Here is an 18,770-nt window from a genome sequence, read left to right on the forward strand (position 1 = left end):
GAGAGCGAACTCGGCGTCGACCACCTAAGAGAAATGTGGAGCTCGGCGGCAACACCTCCTTCTCGAGCGACAGCTAGTCGCCTTACTCCTTCTCGAGCTCCTCTCTTCGTCAAGCACCCCTTCTCCGAGCGACGACCGGCAACCATAGCAGCACCACGCAACCCCTCTCCTTCTTCCCGCCTCTGCTCATGGATGGATCCCATCCCCTTGGCTGAGCTCAGAGAAGACAGGGTCGCCGGGGTGGCCTCGAGCTCACGGTGAGCTCCACCGCGGCGCGCATCCCCTCTCCTGCCTCTTCGGCTCTTCCTCATCTCTCCCTCTGCTCTCCTGCCGCTGATGAGGATGCAGTCATGTGCCCTAGAGCCACTGCCCTCCCGCCCGCTACCACCACTCTGGCCCTCGCCAGTTGTTGCCGCGCTGCCCCTGGCCCCACTCGCCGAAGGAAGAGAGAGAGAGAGATAAGAAAGAGAGTGGAAAGGAGGTGGAAGGGAAGAAGGGATAGATTGACATGTGGGCCCCACAAAATTTTCTTATCTATGAATGATGAACGGGTCCCACACGAATGTTTTTTATTCTAATGCTACCTAAGCGCCACGTCAACGGCAACCTAGGTAAAAACACTTCCACGTAGACGCCGAGAGAGCCAATTTATCGGTTTTAACAGTTTAGGGGTCAAGATATCTGGTTTTGTGGTCCAGAATCAAATATTAGATTCCGATCACTTTTAAGGGAGTCAAAGTGGACTTATTCCTTCATATAGTGGTCTAGTGTTGGATTTGGGCCGCTCTAAAAATAAATGGGCCTTGAGTGGGCCAAAGCCCATTACCTGTCTCAGTATTAATTTGCCCTAGCCGATGATGTCTTGACCCCTTCTCCTCGGCCGCGCCCTCGACTCCCCGTCTCGTTCGCCCGCCGCGCCGCGCCGCCTTCCCACTCCATCCCGCGCCGCGCCGCCAGCCGCCGGTGAGGTGACCACCCGTACCCACGCCCATCCTCTTGATCACTCCTCCCTTGTAGATCTGGAAGCTTTTCTCTCTCGCCTAACCAGCCTCTAGTACCAATAGCAGCATCTTAGGAAGGAGAGGAGCGCGCGGCGGCGGCGGCGGCCAAGATGAGCGACGACGTGATATGGCACTGCATCCGGCACAACCACTGCAGCTTCATGGCCAAGTATATATGCGAGCAGCAATCATCTCCTTCCTCTCGTCGCTGTGGTGGTGTTCTTTGATTTCTGACGATAAATGGTTTTGGTTTTGCGGCAGGATCACGACGGGGATATTCTGCCGGAACCCGTACAACGCAACCGGCATATGCAACCGGAGTTCATGCCCTCTCGCCAACAGCCGCTACGCCACCATCCGGGACCATGACGGTGAGTACTACCCCGCACTTTCCTCCATTTTTCGGGGCGAAATATCTTTTTAGCTCAACCGTTTCGATGATGCACTGTGTCGCCCTTTGTGGCAATAGCTTTAGGAAGCATTGGGTTATGTTTACAGTTGCTATTGGAAACATTGGGTTACATTTACAGTTGTTATTGGGAGACGATTGGTCTTTATTCGAGGGAGATTATTTAGTCGTGGCTGTGATCGTTATTATTAATTGCCATCAAGATGATATTGTGAGTCTATTGATGGGATAAACCCTCAGTTAAAACACAACCAATGACTGTTTTAAGATAATGTGGTCTACCATGGAAGCTTATTTCATTAGTTAATTTTAAAGTGAAGAACTCAGGTACTGCAGAAAGTTACATTTTTATGAGTGAATTGCTGTATTATGTAGTGCTCTCTGGATGAAACATGAGGGCTTCAGAATCCTTTCGTCCAAGGAAACAGATTGCAGTCTAAGCATACTTGTTAAGCATATTGTTTTGCTCCTGGTTCTTTCCCAACTTATGTATACCATCTTAATATTTTTTTGTTACATTCTGTTTCATTTCTCTATTTTTTTCTGGCCTTGCAGGTATTTTCTACCTATACATGAAAACAGCTGAAAGAGCCCATCTTCCGAACAAATTATGGGAGAGGGTCAAACTACCCAGAAATTATGAGAAAGCAATGGAAGTCATCAATAAGCATCTTGTATGCTCTTCGAGCTTTGTCATTCCATCTGGATGTAAACTTTTATTTTAAGTCTCATAGCTTGTCTTTCTTTCATTATGTAGGAATTTTGGCCCAAGTTACTTGTGCACAAAATTAAGCAGCGCCTGACAAAAATGACTCAGTATCGAATAAGAATGAGGAAGCTTCAACTGAAAGTGAGGTAGGCTGTTCGGTTTATTTCCATATTGTTTTCATTATGATCTTAAGCTGAACACGATAATATTCTATTAGAGTGCTGAACTCATCAGGTTGAAAAACTTAAATCTGGGACAACTGTTGTGAGATACATGCCATGTGGGAAGATGGTTGCTGAAGTACTTACCTGTTTAGCATGTTTTTGGTTGCAAAGGACATCTGTTCCTTTTTAGTTGTTTTTTGTTTTACTTTTCTCTCTTCAAGATGTGACTTTGACCATTTATTTTTATACTTTTGCATTAAGTATAATTATTAAATTATAATATTATGAAAGTATTCCTAATTACAAATTTAATTATGTGATTTTCAATAGTTCCAAATATATTAGCAGTAAAACTTTTGAAAGGTTGAAGACACGGATTGTAGGGTGTCATTAAAAAAGAAACATAGTAGTATAAAGTAAAAGATTTCTGTAGATTGATCACTATTGATTTATAGGTTTGCTTTTAGACGGCGGTGGGGGGATGGTTTTGGTTGATTGTCTTATAGGCATTCTATGTATTTCATACTGCCACAACCAGCGCTACTGTCAGTGCCAAATTGTGTAATATGATTTAAGAATAAGAACTGGCTCAGTGTTTGGCTATATTCAATTACAGGTTTTGAAGTTCACATTTTGTTGACTTGTTAGTCTTAAGATTGCATTAGATGCACTGTGTTCACATTGTTGCAGAACTTTTTAAAACTAATGGAAAAAATAATAACGGTAGCGATAGCTCGCAAGTTTATACTTTGGTGGTATAATTTAGTGTAATAGTTTCATTATAATCTGATTTATTTGTTGCTGTATACTCTTTTCGTGAACTTTCTGCTGTTCTCTCTGATGCAATGGAAAGATTAATCATATTCCTCTCCCCTTATCAGAGAGAAGGTGATGACAATGCCCAGGAAGGAGACTCAGCGCCATCTCAGAAGAATGGATAAAGCTGAAAAGGCCGCTCAGTTGGAAAAGGTTATTATTTCTGATACTATCCACGCCCTTTGATGGTTTGCCTTATTGAACATGTACCTGTTGTCATGCAGAATATTGAAAGTGAATTGAAGGAACGGTTGAAGAAAGGTGTCTATGGTGATATCTATAACTATCCCTTCAAAGAATTTGACACTATTCTTGAAATGGAAAAAGATGATGTAGCTCCTGCTGAGGAAGAGGAAGAAGTAAGCATTGTTACTGAGTGCAGACTTGCTCATCTCACCTTGCATGAACTAATCCATTTATCGTGGATTCACTTGTTAACACAGGAGGAGGTGGAGTATGTTGAAGGTGATGATGAGATGGATGACATGGAAGACATTGAAGATTTTGGAGGCCTTCCTGATGATGAAGATGATGATGATAATGATGGTAATTACTTCCCTTTTTTTCGATTTAACTTCAACACATTTCAGAGTACTGTGATGATGTGAAGGAAATTTTGATATGCTTTGGCAAGCTAATGTGTTACATCTGTTGGATTTTTACCAGATAAAATGGTTAATAGCCTGTCATTTCCAATTTGACCTTCATTAAGAAAAAGAATCTAAAATGATTGCAGGTGAGACGGATGAAGATGATCTTTCGGATGAACCGGTAGCAAAGAAACCAAAAGGGCGAGGTTCTGATTTGAGATCAAATATAGGGAAAAAATCCAAGAAGCTTATCACTGAGGTAAAGAGCTAGCAACCACCACAATCTCAATACTGTTTCTTGAGGACATTATACATTTGGTCGCCTGTGTTAGACCTGCCTCTACTATTGATTTTAGCATCAGCCCTTGAGATTTTGTTATTCCATTATGTTAAAACTAATTGCTAGTGAAAAGTGGGCATACTACGTGCTATATTTACACTCCTTTTTCTGTATGGAACAGGTGGAACGAGATGATGACATGGGTACCAGACGAAGGACGCGAATGTGAGTTGTGCGAGCACTGGCTTCGATTGCATGCCATAGGGTGCTGTGCTGTCAGTTTTGGTTGTACCTGAGATTGACTTAGACTTAGTTGCTGAGAAATCAAGGTGTGTTATGGCATAGAGCATTATATTTATATGTTGGCAAACTATTAGGTTTAGCCTTCAAGTTGCGAGATAAGTGTAACATTATTTTGCAGCAAGCACTTCACAGGAAAATGTTCAGACCCAAGTGGGCTCTATGAGACTGACCCAGTTGGGCTGACCTGAGGCAGTTGCTTTGGGTTGGTCTGGCTGTTTGTATCAACTTATCCATCGACGGATAATCCATCCAATTTGGCTCTTATGCAACCAGTGTTTTGCGTTACACAGATCTTAACAATTCCAACGTCACAAACAATCTGCTTGTAACCGATACGTCCACCAAAAGCAGTAATTTTCTTAATGTTTTGCAGCAACATTTGATCAAACACTCTGGTTTAAAATGATCATTGGATGGTTTTCGCTGGAATTGAAATCTTCCGTTCTAACTGGGGCATATAGACTGAGGAATTATTCACTTCCAAGCGGTCATTTGTCTGCCTTTGAACACCCTGTTTGGTTCGTTTCCCTTCGAATTGGCAGGCGTAGGGAAGGATCATTGAAGTTAGTACAATCTTGATTATCATGGAATTGGGTGCTTAGACAATCAGCCTTTATCAAAGCTGGAGATTTTTTTCCTAATGACATTATGTATAGTGTCTACAAAATGGGACTTTCTTAACGATAAGTTTTTTGTGGTCGCTCCAAATTGTTTTTCTGGTGCTTTTGGCGTCATACAAAGAACAAATATTAGTACATGTATTCCAAATCCAAAGGATGTTGTCGATTGATCGTTAACAGCATAGTTTTCAAGAGCATGGATCATCCACTTACATAACAAAATAGTGGTGTTACCACTGATCTTTCAAAAGCATGTCAAAGGATTTCCCCAAATGTGGGGTGACTAGGTCATGGGCACTCTACTGTCGAAAATGTTTCCTGGGCTTCAGGTCAAGTAAAATTAAAAAGAAAAGGTAAATTCTACAGACCTGGAAAGGGTGCTGGTCAATGATTCGAAAATGACAAATTCTAAGTTCCTTTTCCTTGAGTTTCACATGTATCATCCACTGACTCTAAACGAGCATGCACTGGCCTGATATCTGGGACCTCTTCAATAAGTTCAGTGGGCTGAGGGGAAAAGAACTAGTTAGATTTCCTCCAGATCTCCAGAAGATGATAAAAGTATGGGCAGAAATTCACCTGCAGATATTCTAGGAGGCACCATAGTAGGTAGTTGATGATCATAACAAGACAAAACAGTTTGCCTGCCCAAGCTCCACATCTGAGGTATCTACACCATTGTACAAACATCAGATGGACTGCATCCCTATATATTTGATGCCCCAGTGCATAAAAATTGTAAATAAAAATAAATTAATGCTTTCAAAGCAATATACTCACCGCGGAAGACGTTCTAGCAAATCTGTTTGAGGTGACTGCATTGCACGATCATATACAATCTCTGTTCTTTTCGCCACATCATCCCAACTATAAAGCTTTTTCATCTAGATGCATATTAGAAACAACTGAATCAATACAAATGAACTTGCATATCACTTTTCCACTAAAAACTAAAGAAAAAAAAAGGAAATGTAATGCAGAGTCCATAGCTGAAACAGTAAACTGCAGATGCACAGCAAGTTCATGCAACATGCAAGAGTTGAGACTTACTCGAAGATGCATAACTTGGGGATCTATGCCAGGAAGCATATCGATAGCTTTCCTGACAGCTCGTACCATATCTTCAGGAGCTGGTTCTGCAAGTACTACCATATCATCTGGTAAAACCTGAAAAAGGAAAAAGTTATTGGACAGTAACTCCAATTTTCCTAATTAACTACAGTACAGGGTTCTCTACAAGAGAAATGTATAAACATATAGCACATACCTCTGGAACACCACCGACTCTAGTACTTACTGTCAACAATCCACAACTTGCTGCTTCCAGAATGGCAATGCAAAAGGCCTCTGTAAGCGAACTAAAATGGAAAGATTAAATTTCAGCGTAACTGTGGATCATCCATATAGTTGACTTTTGCCTTCATTAAAATATCATATTACTTGTTCATTTCTATGTTTGTAATGATATTAGGGTCTAGTTAACATTATGTATAATGAAAGATGATATTTAATTTAAAGGGATAGACAGAAAGCAGTCTTACGTGTACCAACAATCCCTGATGAAAAAAATGAACTGAGGAGATAAAAAAGTTTCAACATAAAGCAATGAAAATATTAAATAGCTACCTGTTCAAAAAAATATGACCAGATATCAGAACAGATCGCACTTGAGCATGAGGTACAGCTCCTAACATCTCAACTCTATCCTGAAGGGAAAACTTCTCCCTCATTTCTTCAATTCGCACACGTTTTGGACCATCACCTCCAACAATAAAGCGAACCTGACAGCTCATACAGTTGCTTACTCGATCAAATATGACCATTTACTAAATCCAAAACAATGTGAACATTAAAAGGATGGGAAAGTTATGATGGAATATAAGGAGAGTTCAAGTATTGTGTATAGCCATGCATTTTGCTTTATGTTGATATGTTATATAACGAAATGATTCTACCAAACCCATAGTTCACCCTTTTATTTCATGCATGACTCCAAAGAGTGCTATGGTTGTGACTCACCTTAGGAAAAAGACGGCATACTTCTGGAATAACTTCCACAAGAAGATCTGCACCCTTTCGATACACTAATCTACTTATCACAACAATAACAATTTCATCACAGCTCAAGCGGTCAGGAGAGGGAGTAAACATTGCAGTATCAACTGCATTAGGAACCATGAAAACCTTCTCTGGAGATATCCCTGATCTCAAGACAGTATTCTCTTTGCTTGTGTGAGAGACACATATGGCCTGATCAATATCTGCAAGAGTAAACTGCAGCACCTTATTCATGTGAATGCTTCCAGCATCAGCAAAACCGTAAAGCGAGTGATCTGTGAAGACAACTTTGTACCCCATCGTCCTAGCATGCATCAGTGCTTCATGGCACAATGTTGAAAAAGCCTGATGCCCATGCACCACAGAGATCTTCTCACGAATAAGAATGGTCCTCACAATCGGAAATGTCAAGAATAATGTAGGCAATGTATTCTGCATCAGGAATGGCTTCCATGGAACATAATAAACCTTCAAGCCACCTGTAACATATCGTACTCCAGAACGATTCCCATATGCATGCGTCATGACAACCACCTGGTAATCAAACAAAAAAGTTGTTTAAACATTCGCAACAAAATCAGTAGCACTAATTTAGTCCGTTGCGCGGCTCTGCCTATCATTTAACAATTGGATAAGATATGTAACAAAAATCCTCTAACCATTATTGGCATCAACTCAATATAGGAGAAAGATATTAAATCCAATATTTAAACTGCATATAACAAGTGACCAGGGGCAGAATAAAAAACATATTCATGAGTTGATCTAGCATCCCTAAAATTATGCATGAAAAGAACAAGGCAGTAAATAGACCATTCAGGAGATTAGGGACCTTATGGCCAAGCTTAAGGAGACACTGCGACAGATAATAGATGTGGCTTTCCACGCCGCCAAAGTTTGGAAAGAAGAAATCTGACACCATCAAAATCCTGTGCTTTCTCCCTCGCTCATCCATTTGTAGCTGTGTTTGAAATCTGAAAAAAAAAAGAAAAGAAAGAAAATCAATCGGTTTGCTACACAACATTCGACTGAAAATTGGTGGCAAAATCTTAATAATCGCTAACCTCTCTATCTGATCCGAGATTCCTTCTCCAGTAACATTCTCCATCTCCAGCGAGTGTGGCAAACTCAGGCGGAGGAGGCGGCGGCGGCGGCTCCGGCGCTTACTAGTTAGGTTTCGTGGTGGGGATCCAGGGTTAGACGGAGGCGGCCGGGGCGGCGGAGGCCCCGCGGTGGGCGGTGGCGCGGGGAACGGAGATCGGGAGGGCGGAGGAGGGGGTAGTCGGTGGAGGCGGCGGGCAGCAGGAGCCGCCGGAGATGGAGCAGGATGGCGGCGCGGTGGCACCGGACACCCGAGACGACGAAGATGACGGGGGAGGGAAGAAATGGAGGCGGATAGGCGGAGAACGGCGGTGCTGGAGCCTCGACGGCGGCGGCGGCGAGAGCTCGCGAGTCGCGAGTCGAGAGAGATGGAGAGAAGGATGGCTGTGGACGTTGGTTTCCAATCTGATGGTTAAAATTTTGTACACCCTCCATTTCCATTTGACTATTTGACCGTTCATCTTATTCAAATTTTTTTAAAAATATTAAAACTATATGTATACATGAAAACATATTTAACAATGAATCAAATGATAGGAAAAAAATTAATAAGTACTTAATTTTTTTAATAAGACGAATGGTCAAAAATATTTTAAAAAGTCAACGGCGTCAAATATTTAGAAATGGAGGGAGTATGATTTTGGAGTAGGAAAATCTTACGGATGATCGTAAAAATTTGAAATGTGCTCCCTCCGTCCCAAAATATAACCATTTTTAAACTTCGAAACGATTTTCGAGATGTATTTTAACCAATAATATATGTAAAAGTAAGATATTTTAAATAAAAAAAGAGTTGCATATTATGATTGTTTGTTCAATGATAAATCTAGTAGCATCAATTTTATATGATTGACTTTTTTATGTTTTCACTATTAATAGTTAAAGTTAAAAATATTTGATTTAGTGCTATTCTAAAAATTATCCTAATGTAACTCGTAAGTTGTAAGATAAAGATAGAACTATAGGTTAAACGCGTCAGAATGTAATAATATATTTGCTATATTTAATCAAATGTTTTTTTACTTTTATTTAAGTTGATTAGACACTTTTTAGTTGAGTTGAATAAAATTTTAAGTTTACACTTACCTCCTCGCTGAAGTGATATTTCTTCTCAAAGGCCTGGTTTAGTTCCCAACCTTTTCTTCAAACTTTCAACTTTTTACTTTTTCATCACATCAAAACTTTCCTATACACATAAACTTTCAACTTTTCCATCACATCGTTACAATTTTAATCAAACTTCCAATCCTGCATGCCTGACCACTATACCCATTACTGCTACTCCAACGCACCTTCATTCCCATTGCTCTCTTGTTAGAAGTCACATAAGACTAGAGCATGTTGCTAGGTAGCATTCACCATGGTGAAGACTAATCACACAACTAAGGCTCAATAACAAGGGTGATGTAACGACCTTTGGTGATGCAACCTTAACGACCTATGTTCATGTTCATGTTGATGATGATGTATTCCATGGAGACCACAACACAATTGCAAACCACCATAATGGAAATTATTTGACCAGCACAGTCACAATAATGTGGTATGTAGTGACGACATCGATGCTCATCACCAACTGCTTCTTGAGATATTTTACGTTTTTCTAAAGTTGCGCGATATTTTTTTATAGCACATTTGGTGAAACACATCTTCACCATATCTGCATCTTACTGTTTCCAGTATGTTTCACCTTTGTTGCATGGTGCTCTTAGGACAGTAGCAGTGCAAGCTATGCATCGTGTGTCTCTAGCTGGTTTGTGCAATGAAATCAAACCAACAGCATCCGTAAGCCATGCACTTCACAGTGCATATGACCTCCTCTACATGGTCTGACGCACGATGTGATGGAGACATGATGCTGGGGCAGGACCTCTACTGCTCTACAGTACGGATGGCCAAATTATTTTTGCCTAGCGCATCCTTGTTTCTTCGCCGCGCGTCCTTGAGCGCGAGCGAGGAACTCGTCCCCCATCGAAGGCCCGAGCGGCTCAGTTGGGACGCGCAGGGTGCTGACGTGTCGACGAATCTTCCCGCTGGCGCAACAAAGCAACGCTAGCACTGTGAAGGGACTTAGTGGAACATTTGACCTACAACAGACCATAGTCATGTCGACCATAAATAAAAAAAATAATGGGGTATGACCGTATGGGGTTCAGCTGAACGCCTGAACCCCAGTTTCTCTATTGCAACTATGCTGGAAATATGAAATTTCAAAAATAAAAATGTAGCCTGATGGTAGATAAATGGAATGGAGAAAAAGCAAGATAGTGAACTGTAAATCAAGCTCCTCAGTAAGTACTGAGGAGGACGAAACAAGGGGTATGGGGATTCAGCTGAAGCCCTAATTGTTTTTTTTTTTTTTTGGAAATCAAATAGCGCACATGCTAAATTCCTAATATTTCACAATTTGGAATGAGTAATTATGATTTTCCTGAGCAGTTGAGCACATGTATATGACACAAATAGTAATGGTCAATTGATGCCATGGTCGCGTATCTCATAGCTCTTACGCGACAATTTGCATCTCAAAACCGGTTTTGCAAAGATATTTTATAGAAATCTTACAAGGTATTCTTCAAAATAATTGGAGGTACCAATTCGGTGTTCATTAGCACTATCCACAACATTTAAAGGTGAAATTAAGTAAACTGAACAACAAAAACAGCTGTTTACTCACAGGCTAAATTGCTATGAACCTAGAATATACAGCATTATCAAATTATTAATAAAACTCAGCCACTATAGTTTGGAATAAAAGAAAAAAAAATCATATATAAACCTAATATGAATGGAAAAACAACGCACAAATCTTTTCCTCTGTGCACCAAAGGACAGTCCAATAACTATTAGAGATCATCTTCAGCAGCACTCGCAGCACTTAAATCCACACTGAGATCAACCGTCTGGATAAAATGGCATGTCGATTAGCATAAGCAACTAGGAAATCACTATCGAGACAAAGGTAATTTAAAACATTAAACACACGTTTTTTTAGGTTGATACAAGATCATGAAAAATGCAATATTAGTTCAATTATCACTTGGCGATCCTGGAATGTAAGTTACTCTGATTGATACAGTCTGAATATGATGCTAAGAGTTATATACTGATATTCTTACAAGGTTGCTACTCAACTAGCTGCCTTTTTATAAAGCACTGTATCTGTGGAATTGAAAAGCCCATTTCCTTCTCACGATAGAATAGATTGATTATAGTTGCCACGTGGAATACAAGATTAGAATAGAACAAGTGCAAACAGTGTTGAACTCATAGTGATGATAAGGTTCAATTCAGAAGGTTGGGGTTGTACTCTAGTGCAGCCATTAAAAGTTGAACAGAAAACAAATGTACCTTTCCGGTGATCTTCGTATAGATGGAAAGAACATCCATCACAGTAGACTCAAAGTGTGTTGTGGCATCATAACTCTGAAAAGCAAATCGATTAAATGTTTATTTCAAATGCAGTTTTTTGGTCATATGTCTAACCTACATACACTTGATATTTCTGCGATGACTTACTGTTGAGATGAAACAATTGTCTGAAGATGGGTCATTAGTAGGTTCAAATCTGTCGTATGTATCAATAAATAGTTCATCCACTGGCCCAAGAAGGTCTATCCCTGGTTTCAATTCCGCCGCTGGATTTTCACTCTCTGCTTGTGCTGACACGAACGCGATGAACTTCCCTTTTGATGCAACATTGTGAGAGTAGGAACAACAGAAAACATACCTGGCATGCACCAGTGAACATTCTTTTGTTACAATAATAGAAATGACAAGTAGACCAAGAGTAATCTATAGGTGTAATGCCCAGTAATGGATAAAAACCAGAGGTGATATACAGAATACTTGCATGTCTGATTTGCGTCCAAGTTGCTTTTGTGGTATTATGATCTGTACAGAGTGAGAATCTGCAGTATTTGGGATTGGATGGCTCATGATAGCGATTGCCCGAAAAACTTTTCCAACTTTTCTAACCTGATATAACAGCAGATAATTCTTATCAGTACCAACATTTTGTAAACTTCTATGTCCTCTAATCCTAAGCATAAGTTGTTTTGGACTTGTGAATAGGAACTGAAATTAACTAAATAACTCACCCTTGATTGTTATTCAGAATGCAAAAGATAAGTCATTTATCCATGAGAACAATATCATTTATATATATAGGACAAAAGTGAAAAAGATACTGTACAGAAGTACTTCAATGTTCTAGGATGACTTATATTTACAGAAGAGCTGAGGAGGCTAACATGAGAGACACTAAATTACATCATACTTCTATTTGATTCTGAATAAGTAATAAATAAATTTAATGCAATAAAGGACAATTTATTTATCAGACATAGTAGGTCTCCTTCAAATAATCTTAAGAAAAGTACAGTATAATTAACTAATTAGGAAGGTAATCACTAAGATATACTCCCTTTGAGGGCAACTATTTGTTTGTATGAAAAAAGAAGTGTTTTACCTTATCAGGTATGTATGATGGATCACAGACAACCTTCTTACATTTTGCAGTCTCCCCTTCTGACGTAACACCACAAACTTTTCCTTCATCATTAAATTCTATCTGAATATGCCCATGTATGTTTGATCAGAAAATCACATATTTACCACTGAAATGGATTTAACATTACAGCATTCTAGAACAATTTTTAAATTGTCATGCCACAATTAATTAGCACTAGCATCTACCATGCGTACAACTGGTGAAATCCAAGCCTGGATTATGTTAACATAATATATTTTGTCGACCTCTGACAGCTTGATCTATTCTTCCTTTTCAAAGCAATAATCATCATATTCCTAATTTTTTCTTCTATGGAACCTTTGAGAGGCGAACTTGTATCATTTCTATCCTCCTTAATGAAATTGGCAGATCTCCTGCCCTTCCCCCTCAAAAATTTTTTTCTTGCTTTTGCACCTTAAAATCCTAAAATTTTCATTTCACATTGTGATCACCATGCCCAAATCACCAAATAAATTATTTGGAAGGCTCAACTCACAATAATAACACAAATTATACCTTGCACTCCGGCTTATTCAACATGTATGTCCCACCATAGACAGCACTAAGCCTTGCAAAACCCTGGATCAAATAAAAACAAGTTAGAAAATCAACCATTTATGATCTCTGTGATTGCTGGAATTGATGACACAATTTAATAGTAATGACCTGTGGCAGCTCTCCTAAGCCATACAAGGGATAAATATATGGTGATCCTCCTTGAAAACGACCCACTGATTCTGCATAAAGCTGCAATAATTCAAAGAAGTGTTAGGTAAAAGGCAATATCTGGGGGTGAAAGTGAAGTGACCATATATAATAACTATAGCATAGGAACAGCAGTAAAATGTCTAGTTTTGAACGTGTTGGAAGAAGTGGTTTAGTTGGTTGACAGAGACACGTCATGTTCATAGTTGTGATTTCCAGCAATATATTGTGACTAAAATGGCTTTAGTTTTGTCCACAGATAACCCAGCTGATGTTCTATTTGATATCTGTACGCCAAAGTGTGATGTGATCTAGTGGTGATGAATTTCATCAGACTGTCGGGACTAGTTTGATCCGAGCTTCTTTTCTAATATTTAGAAATTGAAAGACCCAATACTTGCCTTCATCCGCTTTACAGTGTCAATTGCAGGTTCTGTCAGGTAGTTATCCTCTTTATGAAGAGCCACTGCATGGCCAATAAAGTCTATTGTATTATCATCCAAACCATATTTTCTGGAAAAAATACAGGGGAGCAGAGAAGTCTCAATAAATTGAATCATTAAGAAGCGCTATAACTTCAGGTTCTTCAAATAGTATGTTAGACCAAAATATCAGAAAAGATATATGAAACATAAATCAGATTGTATGAATAAGTTTGATGTGTCAATTCATAGCTAATGAATCACCTAATTCTTATGCTTCTCTATAAATGAACTGAAGAAGTGTACCGTATAAGGATGGCTCTGTGATGATAAAATGGGTGCAGGTGTGCAACTGGCATGATTGTTTTTATATATTTCAATGAAGGGGAGCTATTTATGATCCATGTGGATGGACATTATGAAAATTTAGGAATTAAATTGATGTATCTGTATGTGTTGGCCTGAATGGCTACAGTTCCCAAACGAAGTACCACTGTAGTACTGTACCATGTTGCATATTTATTGAACAGAGCATATAAAAATAGCAATTGAGGCCCCTCATTGATTCTTTTTTTTACAAGACTTTTGTTGATTCTAAGGTATATATGTGTATATAAACAAATAAAACCATACAATTCCTTCGTGCGTGGACCATTTAGGTGGTATATTTTTATAATTGGAAATGTACACTGAAGATAGGACTGAGTACAGGAACCATGTGGGACCCAAATATAAATTTCACAAACAAACCAAATCAACTACTTTCATCTGAAAATAAAATTAAGCACTTATTCTTCGCAAAATAAAAAAAGGTAGAAAAGCAGCAGTAAACATGGGTACTCACGAGATAAGCTCCTTGGTGGTCATTTTGTTAAGGTCATATCCCTTGTGGGTACTTGGATCATTTTCCTTGTAATCTTGGACAAAAAGGAAGAACTTCCCTGCTCTGCGCTTCTCGAACAATCCCATCAACGGAGACTTGAGAGCTTCCATATCAGTAGAGGGAACCTTGTGGATCTGTGATCCAAATATCATGTACAAAATTGTATTATATGGGATTTGCCAATTGTGTTATGGAGTAATATGCACGCATTAGAATGAGAATCCAACCTTTCCCTTATTGAAGACATAGCTTCCATCAACAGCTTTGAATGATAAGTACTTGGTAACACCAGTATGAATAAGTACACGGACCAATGTACCATTTGCCATCATAAACTAGACAGAATAACATTTCACAATATGTCAGTGAATAGAAAGGAAGTATGGTCAAATTAATCATTACACAATTCTAAAAAGAATTTCCTATAAATATTTGCATATGCGCATGCGAAGAATATTTAACCGTGCAACACTTAAAACCTAAGTTCCAATAAGTTTTTGTGTATGCCTCCACTCTCCACAATAAAGTAGAGCAGTGCTATCTAAGCCCAACAAACTACACAAACTCCACAATCAAATATAAATTGGACCCGGGCCTGACCTTTGGAACCATATCTACATTGTAGTCTCTGCTAGCCCCAATTTGCGCCGGGGGAGTACCTTCACCTTTGAACCTTTTCCATAGCTTGCATGCATAAACAATGAGCTTGATCAGATAATTTCATTTGATAGGTAACCAACCTCACACAAAGAAGTCTGAAACTAATATTGATGAGGAAATTTCTAACATCCCTTAGCATGTCAGGAAAACAGAAGTTGGCAGACAGGTAGGTAAGATAACATTGGCAAATTTTGGCTACGGAGGGTGAAGCCTTGTCACCTGATTCAGGTTGAGCGATGTGGAGTCTCCACCGTAGTAGTCATTCCTGTCCATGTGCAGCACCTGGTGACACACAAAAATGGATACATTTTTCATAATTCTCTGATGGGAACTTTTTTTCGCTGACAAAATAATGATAAATTCGAGATCGCTCGCAGAGAAACATAAAAAAAATGCTGGTTTGTTTCACATCATTACTTGTGAATTCGTGACTATTAATCGGGAAAATATGTAGTGCAAACCACATGTATAGTGAAAAACTGAAAGCTATCGTTGGATCCAAAAAAATGGATGCCTGAGATTTGTTCGCCTCACCAAAAGTAAAAGAATTTCATTCTTTAATCCAACGGCAATTTTCACATTTCCACTGCATACGTGGTTTGCAAACCATATTTTCCTTGTAAGTTAATCGGATCACAAAGCGATTGACAATCAGATCTGTCGTTTCTTCGAATAATTTTACCCCGGTAAAAAAAAAATCCAAAAATGGCATCACAAAGGACGAAAGGGCATTTGATTGGTTAGCCAGAAACGGGAGGGGATCGATTGATCAAGCAATTAGAAATGGAAATTAATCCTCCATCCATGACGCGATGCCCTAGCTAGATCGATCCGGGCGGGAGAGAGAGAGAGAGAGAGAGAGAGAGAGAGAGATGGAGAAGGAGACCACCTTGAGGCGATCGACGGAGAGGAGGCCGCTGAGGATGCACTCCTTGAGCCCCGTCCCGAGCACGATCACGTCGTACTCCACGTCCATGGCGGGCGGGCGGTCGATCGAGAGTAGCTAGGTAGGGCGATCGATGGATGGATGAGTTTGGGCGGGTGAAAGGGTTGGGAGAGGAAGGAGGGTGTCGCCTCTCTCTCTCTCTCCAAAGGCCGCGGAAGAAGAAAACGAGAGCGGCAAGCACTCCATGTAGCTTGCGGAGGAAAATTCGCCTTCGCCGCGCGCGGGCGCAACGCGTGTCCATGGAGCTTGACCCGTTCGCCGTTCCACCCTCCATTGATGCCATATATTTTGGTTTCACTGGTTTAACCAAAATACCTAAAACCCACGTGTCACCTCTATCTTCTTCTATCCAATTCTAATTACTTGGTGGATGTCCACCAGTTTATTACATGTCAGCTAAATACTCTCTCCTTTCTAAATTGATTATCATATAATAGAATTTAAAATTTCTCAAATTGATCATCATATAATCGTACGGGTACAGATTTCATCAGAATACAAATAATGTAGCAATGGGAGAATGTGTATATGCTAAGATGTAATTGACATGGTATTTTAATCGATACATGCATTGTGAGAGAATGTGTGCATGGTGTCTTGATTGATGTGATTTAAATTATTTTTGGTTTTGGTGCATAAATATATATCATGATCAATTTGGAAAGGAGGGAGTATTTATGAGAAAAAATCAAAAAAATGATAAAATAGGTCAATATGTAATATATCACTCCACAAACATGCAAGTTAAAATTCAACTTCTACAAGTTATAATAAAAACAACAAATTTAACTGTAAATTTATATATACTAATTTGAGTTTATTTAGTTACTTTTGTTACAATTTGTAGATGTTGAATTTTAACTTGCATATTTGTGTAGTGATATATTATGTATTTATTTATCTTGTCAATTTTTTTCATAATTATTTAGATAACATGCAATAAATGTAGGGGCGGAGCTTAATAAGTCTAAGGAGGTTCACAGACACCCGGCCCAATTTTCAAATTTAGTAATTCCCCCTCTATTTTTACCACATAGGAACCCCTTCGCTCAAGATCATGCACCACCCCTGGCCCATGAGCGAACAAGTGAAGGCCTTATGCCTTAGGCCCATGAGGAAAGCTGGAGGCGCACGGCGCACCTCACGCACCCAGGAGAGTCGCGCCGCGACCCGCGAGGCTCGCTCGATCACCGCACCTCAAAACTCCTCGTCTCCCGTTTTTCTTTTTTATTTTTCCTTTCTTTTTCCCACCGCGATTCCGCGTCTCCACGATACCCCGGCTGTTCGTCATCCGTATTCCGTCGCACTAGCAGGCAGCATCGCCGTCGCCCACCTAGTCTCTCTAGCCAGCTGCACCATCGACAGGCAGCAGCGCAGGTAGTGGCGGGTGAATGTGCATCGCGGCATCGCAGTGGCGCAGGCTGCAGGCATTAGGATAGGAGTACCGATTTAGGCCGGGTGCGTGGCTGCGTGCATCGACAGACAACAGGGAGGCAGGGAGCAGCGCAGGCTCGCAGCAGGCAGTAGCAGCTGGACTGCAAAGCAGGGCACTAGGGCAGCCGAGCAATGCACAGCAGCACAGCCAAATTGAAATTGATGAAGGTATTTATCATTATTCATTCTCTAATTCTCTTGATTAGTTCTAAACTTTCAATTTATCCTCCTCTCTTGTAACTTGTTGATTAGTTAGATTTGTAACCTGTTGATATATACTGCCTTTTCAATTGTCCAGATTTATATAAGCTAGTGTTTAAACCGTTTAAAGTTTGAAGAACTGGATGTTTCAGTTTTAATTGATCATCTCTCTTGAAGGGACCATCACTAGTAAAACTGTAAGCACACTGTGACACTATGCTATTATCAAACTATCATTGCTTTTGAAGCGTACATTGTTCTGTACAGTGCACATATAGTCTAACATAATAAAACTATTTAATTGACATGTTATGGACAAGTATCTCAAGAGGAAAGCGCCCGATAGTCCCAATAACTTTTTGTGTTTATTGGAACATAAACCCTAAACCCTAAACATATTTATTTTTATGTTTTTTACATGTTCATTGGATATAAATTTTTAGTTCAAAATTATGATGTTTCTAACTTATGTTCTGGTATTATTGTAGGCTATGAACTATCGATCATATTGACATTGACAACTTTGATGTCGAGGATGTATATCTTTTTTTATGTTTCTATTCGTGGTTTCTTTCATCTTAAATTTCTGGAAGCACTTTTACTTGCTACTCAATGATTTGGTGCCAATATCTATAAATGGTCAAAAAAACCATTATTTAGAGTAATTGCCACCATCTATACAGTGAAGCAGTGCACCTCCCTCAATTTGGTTCCAGCTCCACCACTGAATAAATGTGTGGATGTCTACCAGGTGATTAAAAAATAGGGACGGTCCATATGTCATTTGATCCATGCAATTACAAATATGTCATTTATATAGCGTCATTATTATTCATCTATTCATGTACATGATATTCAAATTCGTACAAAATTAAAACTATGCTAGCGTCGTCACATTTTACATTGTGACTATTAATATACTGTGCTAACACTACACACAATAATATTTTGGCTA

At 39.6% G+C, this 18,770-nt stretch overlaps 3 protein-coding genes across 6 annotated transcripts; 1 reads left to right on the forward strand and 2 right to left on the reverse strand.

The window, feature by feature from the left end:
• Window positions 1–870: 870 nt before the first annotated feature.
• On the forward strand, window positions 871–4,536 carry LOC127779858 (uncharacterized). 4 transcript variants are annotated; one of them, XM_052306777.1, is made up of 10 exons: window positions 871–968; window positions 1,065–1,170; window positions 1,263–1,372; window positions 1,966–2,084; window positions 2,168–2,265; window positions 3,165–3,252; window positions 3,324–3,458; window positions 3,543–3,645; window positions 3,836–3,948; window positions 4,151–4,536. In XM_052306777.1, the coding sequence occupies exons 2-10, from the start codon at window positions 1,112–1,114 to the stop codon at window positions 4,196–4,198; spliced, it is 873 nt and encodes a 290-aa protein (XP_052162737.1). In that variant the 5' UTR covers window positions 871–968; window positions 1,065–1,111; the 3' UTR covers window positions 4,199–4,536. The 4 variants fall into 4 exon arrangements, with proteins under 4 accessions (XP_052162737.1, XP_052162736.1, XP_052162738.1 ...); XM_052306776.1 differs by having other exon boundaries at window positions 1,068–1,170; XM_052306778.1 differs by having other exon boundaries at window positions 873–968; window positions 1,056–1,170.
• Window positions 4,537–5,003: 467 nt separating this feature from the next.
• Window positions 5,004–8,440, reverse strand: LOC127779856 (phosphatidylinositol N-acetylglucosaminyltransferase subunit A). Its single transcript, XM_052306775.1, has 9 exons — window positions 8,015–8,440; window positions 7,783–7,924; window positions 6,912–7,484; window positions 6,519–6,673; window positions 6,160–6,250; window positions 5,943–6,059; window positions 5,673–5,776; window positions 5,472–5,562; window positions 5,004–5,399 (listed from the first exon to the last, which is right to left on the reverse strand). The coding sequence occupies exons 1-9, from the start codon at window positions 8,056–8,058 to the stop codon at window positions 5,301–5,303; spliced, it is 1,416 nt and encodes a 471-aa protein (XP_052162735.1). The 5' UTR covers window positions 8,059–8,440; the 3' UTR covers window positions 5,004–5,300.
• Window positions 8,441–10,632: 2,192 nt separating this feature from the next.
• On the reverse strand, window positions 10,633–16,343 carry LOC127778772 (guanosine nucleotide diphosphate dissociation inhibitor 2-like). The gene is made up of 13 exons (XM_052305391.1): window positions 16,124–16,343; window positions 15,454–15,516; window positions 15,175–15,258; window positions 14,802–14,909; window positions 14,536–14,708; window positions 13,671–13,782; window positions 13,231–13,311; window positions 13,081–13,143; window positions 12,523–12,624; window positions 11,905–12,029; window positions 11,571–11,781; window positions 11,403–11,477; window positions 10,633–10,954 (listed from the first exon to the last, which is right to left on the reverse strand). Exons 1-13 carry the CDS (start codon window positions 16,208–16,210, stop codon window positions 10,898–10,900), a joined length of 1,341 nt encoding a protein of 446 aa, XP_052161351.1. The 5' UTR covers window positions 16,211–16,343; the 3' UTR covers window positions 10,633–10,897.
• Window positions 16,344–18,770: the final 2,427 nt, after the last annotated feature.

This window comes from Oryza glaberrima, chromosome 7, assembly GCF_000147395.1.
Source record: "Oryza glaberrima chromosome 7, OglaRS2, whole genome shotgun sequence".
NCBI lineage: Eukaryota > Viridiplantae > Streptophyta > Magnoliopsida > Poales > Poaceae > Oryza > Oryza glaberrima.

Coding starts and splice junctions, on each gene's coding strand:
- LOC127779858 (XM_052306777.1), top strand. CDS start 1,112: ATGAGCGACGACGTGATATGGCACTGCATCCGGCACAACCACTGCAGC. Junction 1,373..1,965: donor CACCATCCGGGACCATGACG/GTGAGTACTACC, acceptor CTGGCCTTGCAG/GTATTTTCTACCTATACATG. Junction 3,646..3,835: donor AGATGATGATGATAATGATG/GTAATTACTTCC, acceptor AAATGATTGCAG/GTGAGACGGATGAAGATGAT.
- LOC127779856 (XM_052306775.1), bottom strand. CDS start 8,058: ATGGAGAATGTTACTGGAGAAGGAATCTCGGATCAGATAGAGAG. Junction 7,925..8,014: donor ATCTCGGATCAGATAGAGAG/GTTAGCGATTAT, acceptor TTTTTTTTTCAG/ATTTCAAACACAGCTACAAA. Junction 5,400..5,471: donor GCCTCCTAGAATATCTGCAG/GTGAATTTCTGC, acceptor TTTTCCCCTCAG/CCCACTGAACTTATTGAAGA.
- LOC127778772 (XM_052305391.1), bottom strand. CDS start 16,210: ATGGACGTGGAGTACGACGTGATCGTGCTCGGGACGGGGCTCAAGGAG. Junction 14,910..15,174: donor ATGTAGATATGGTTCCAAAG/GTCAGGCCCGGG, acceptor TATTCTGTCTAG/TTTATGATGGCAAATGGTAC. Junction 12,030..12,522: donor CATCATACATACCTGATAAG/GTAAAACACTTC, acceptor CTGTTATATCAG/GTTAGAAAAGTTGGAAAAGT.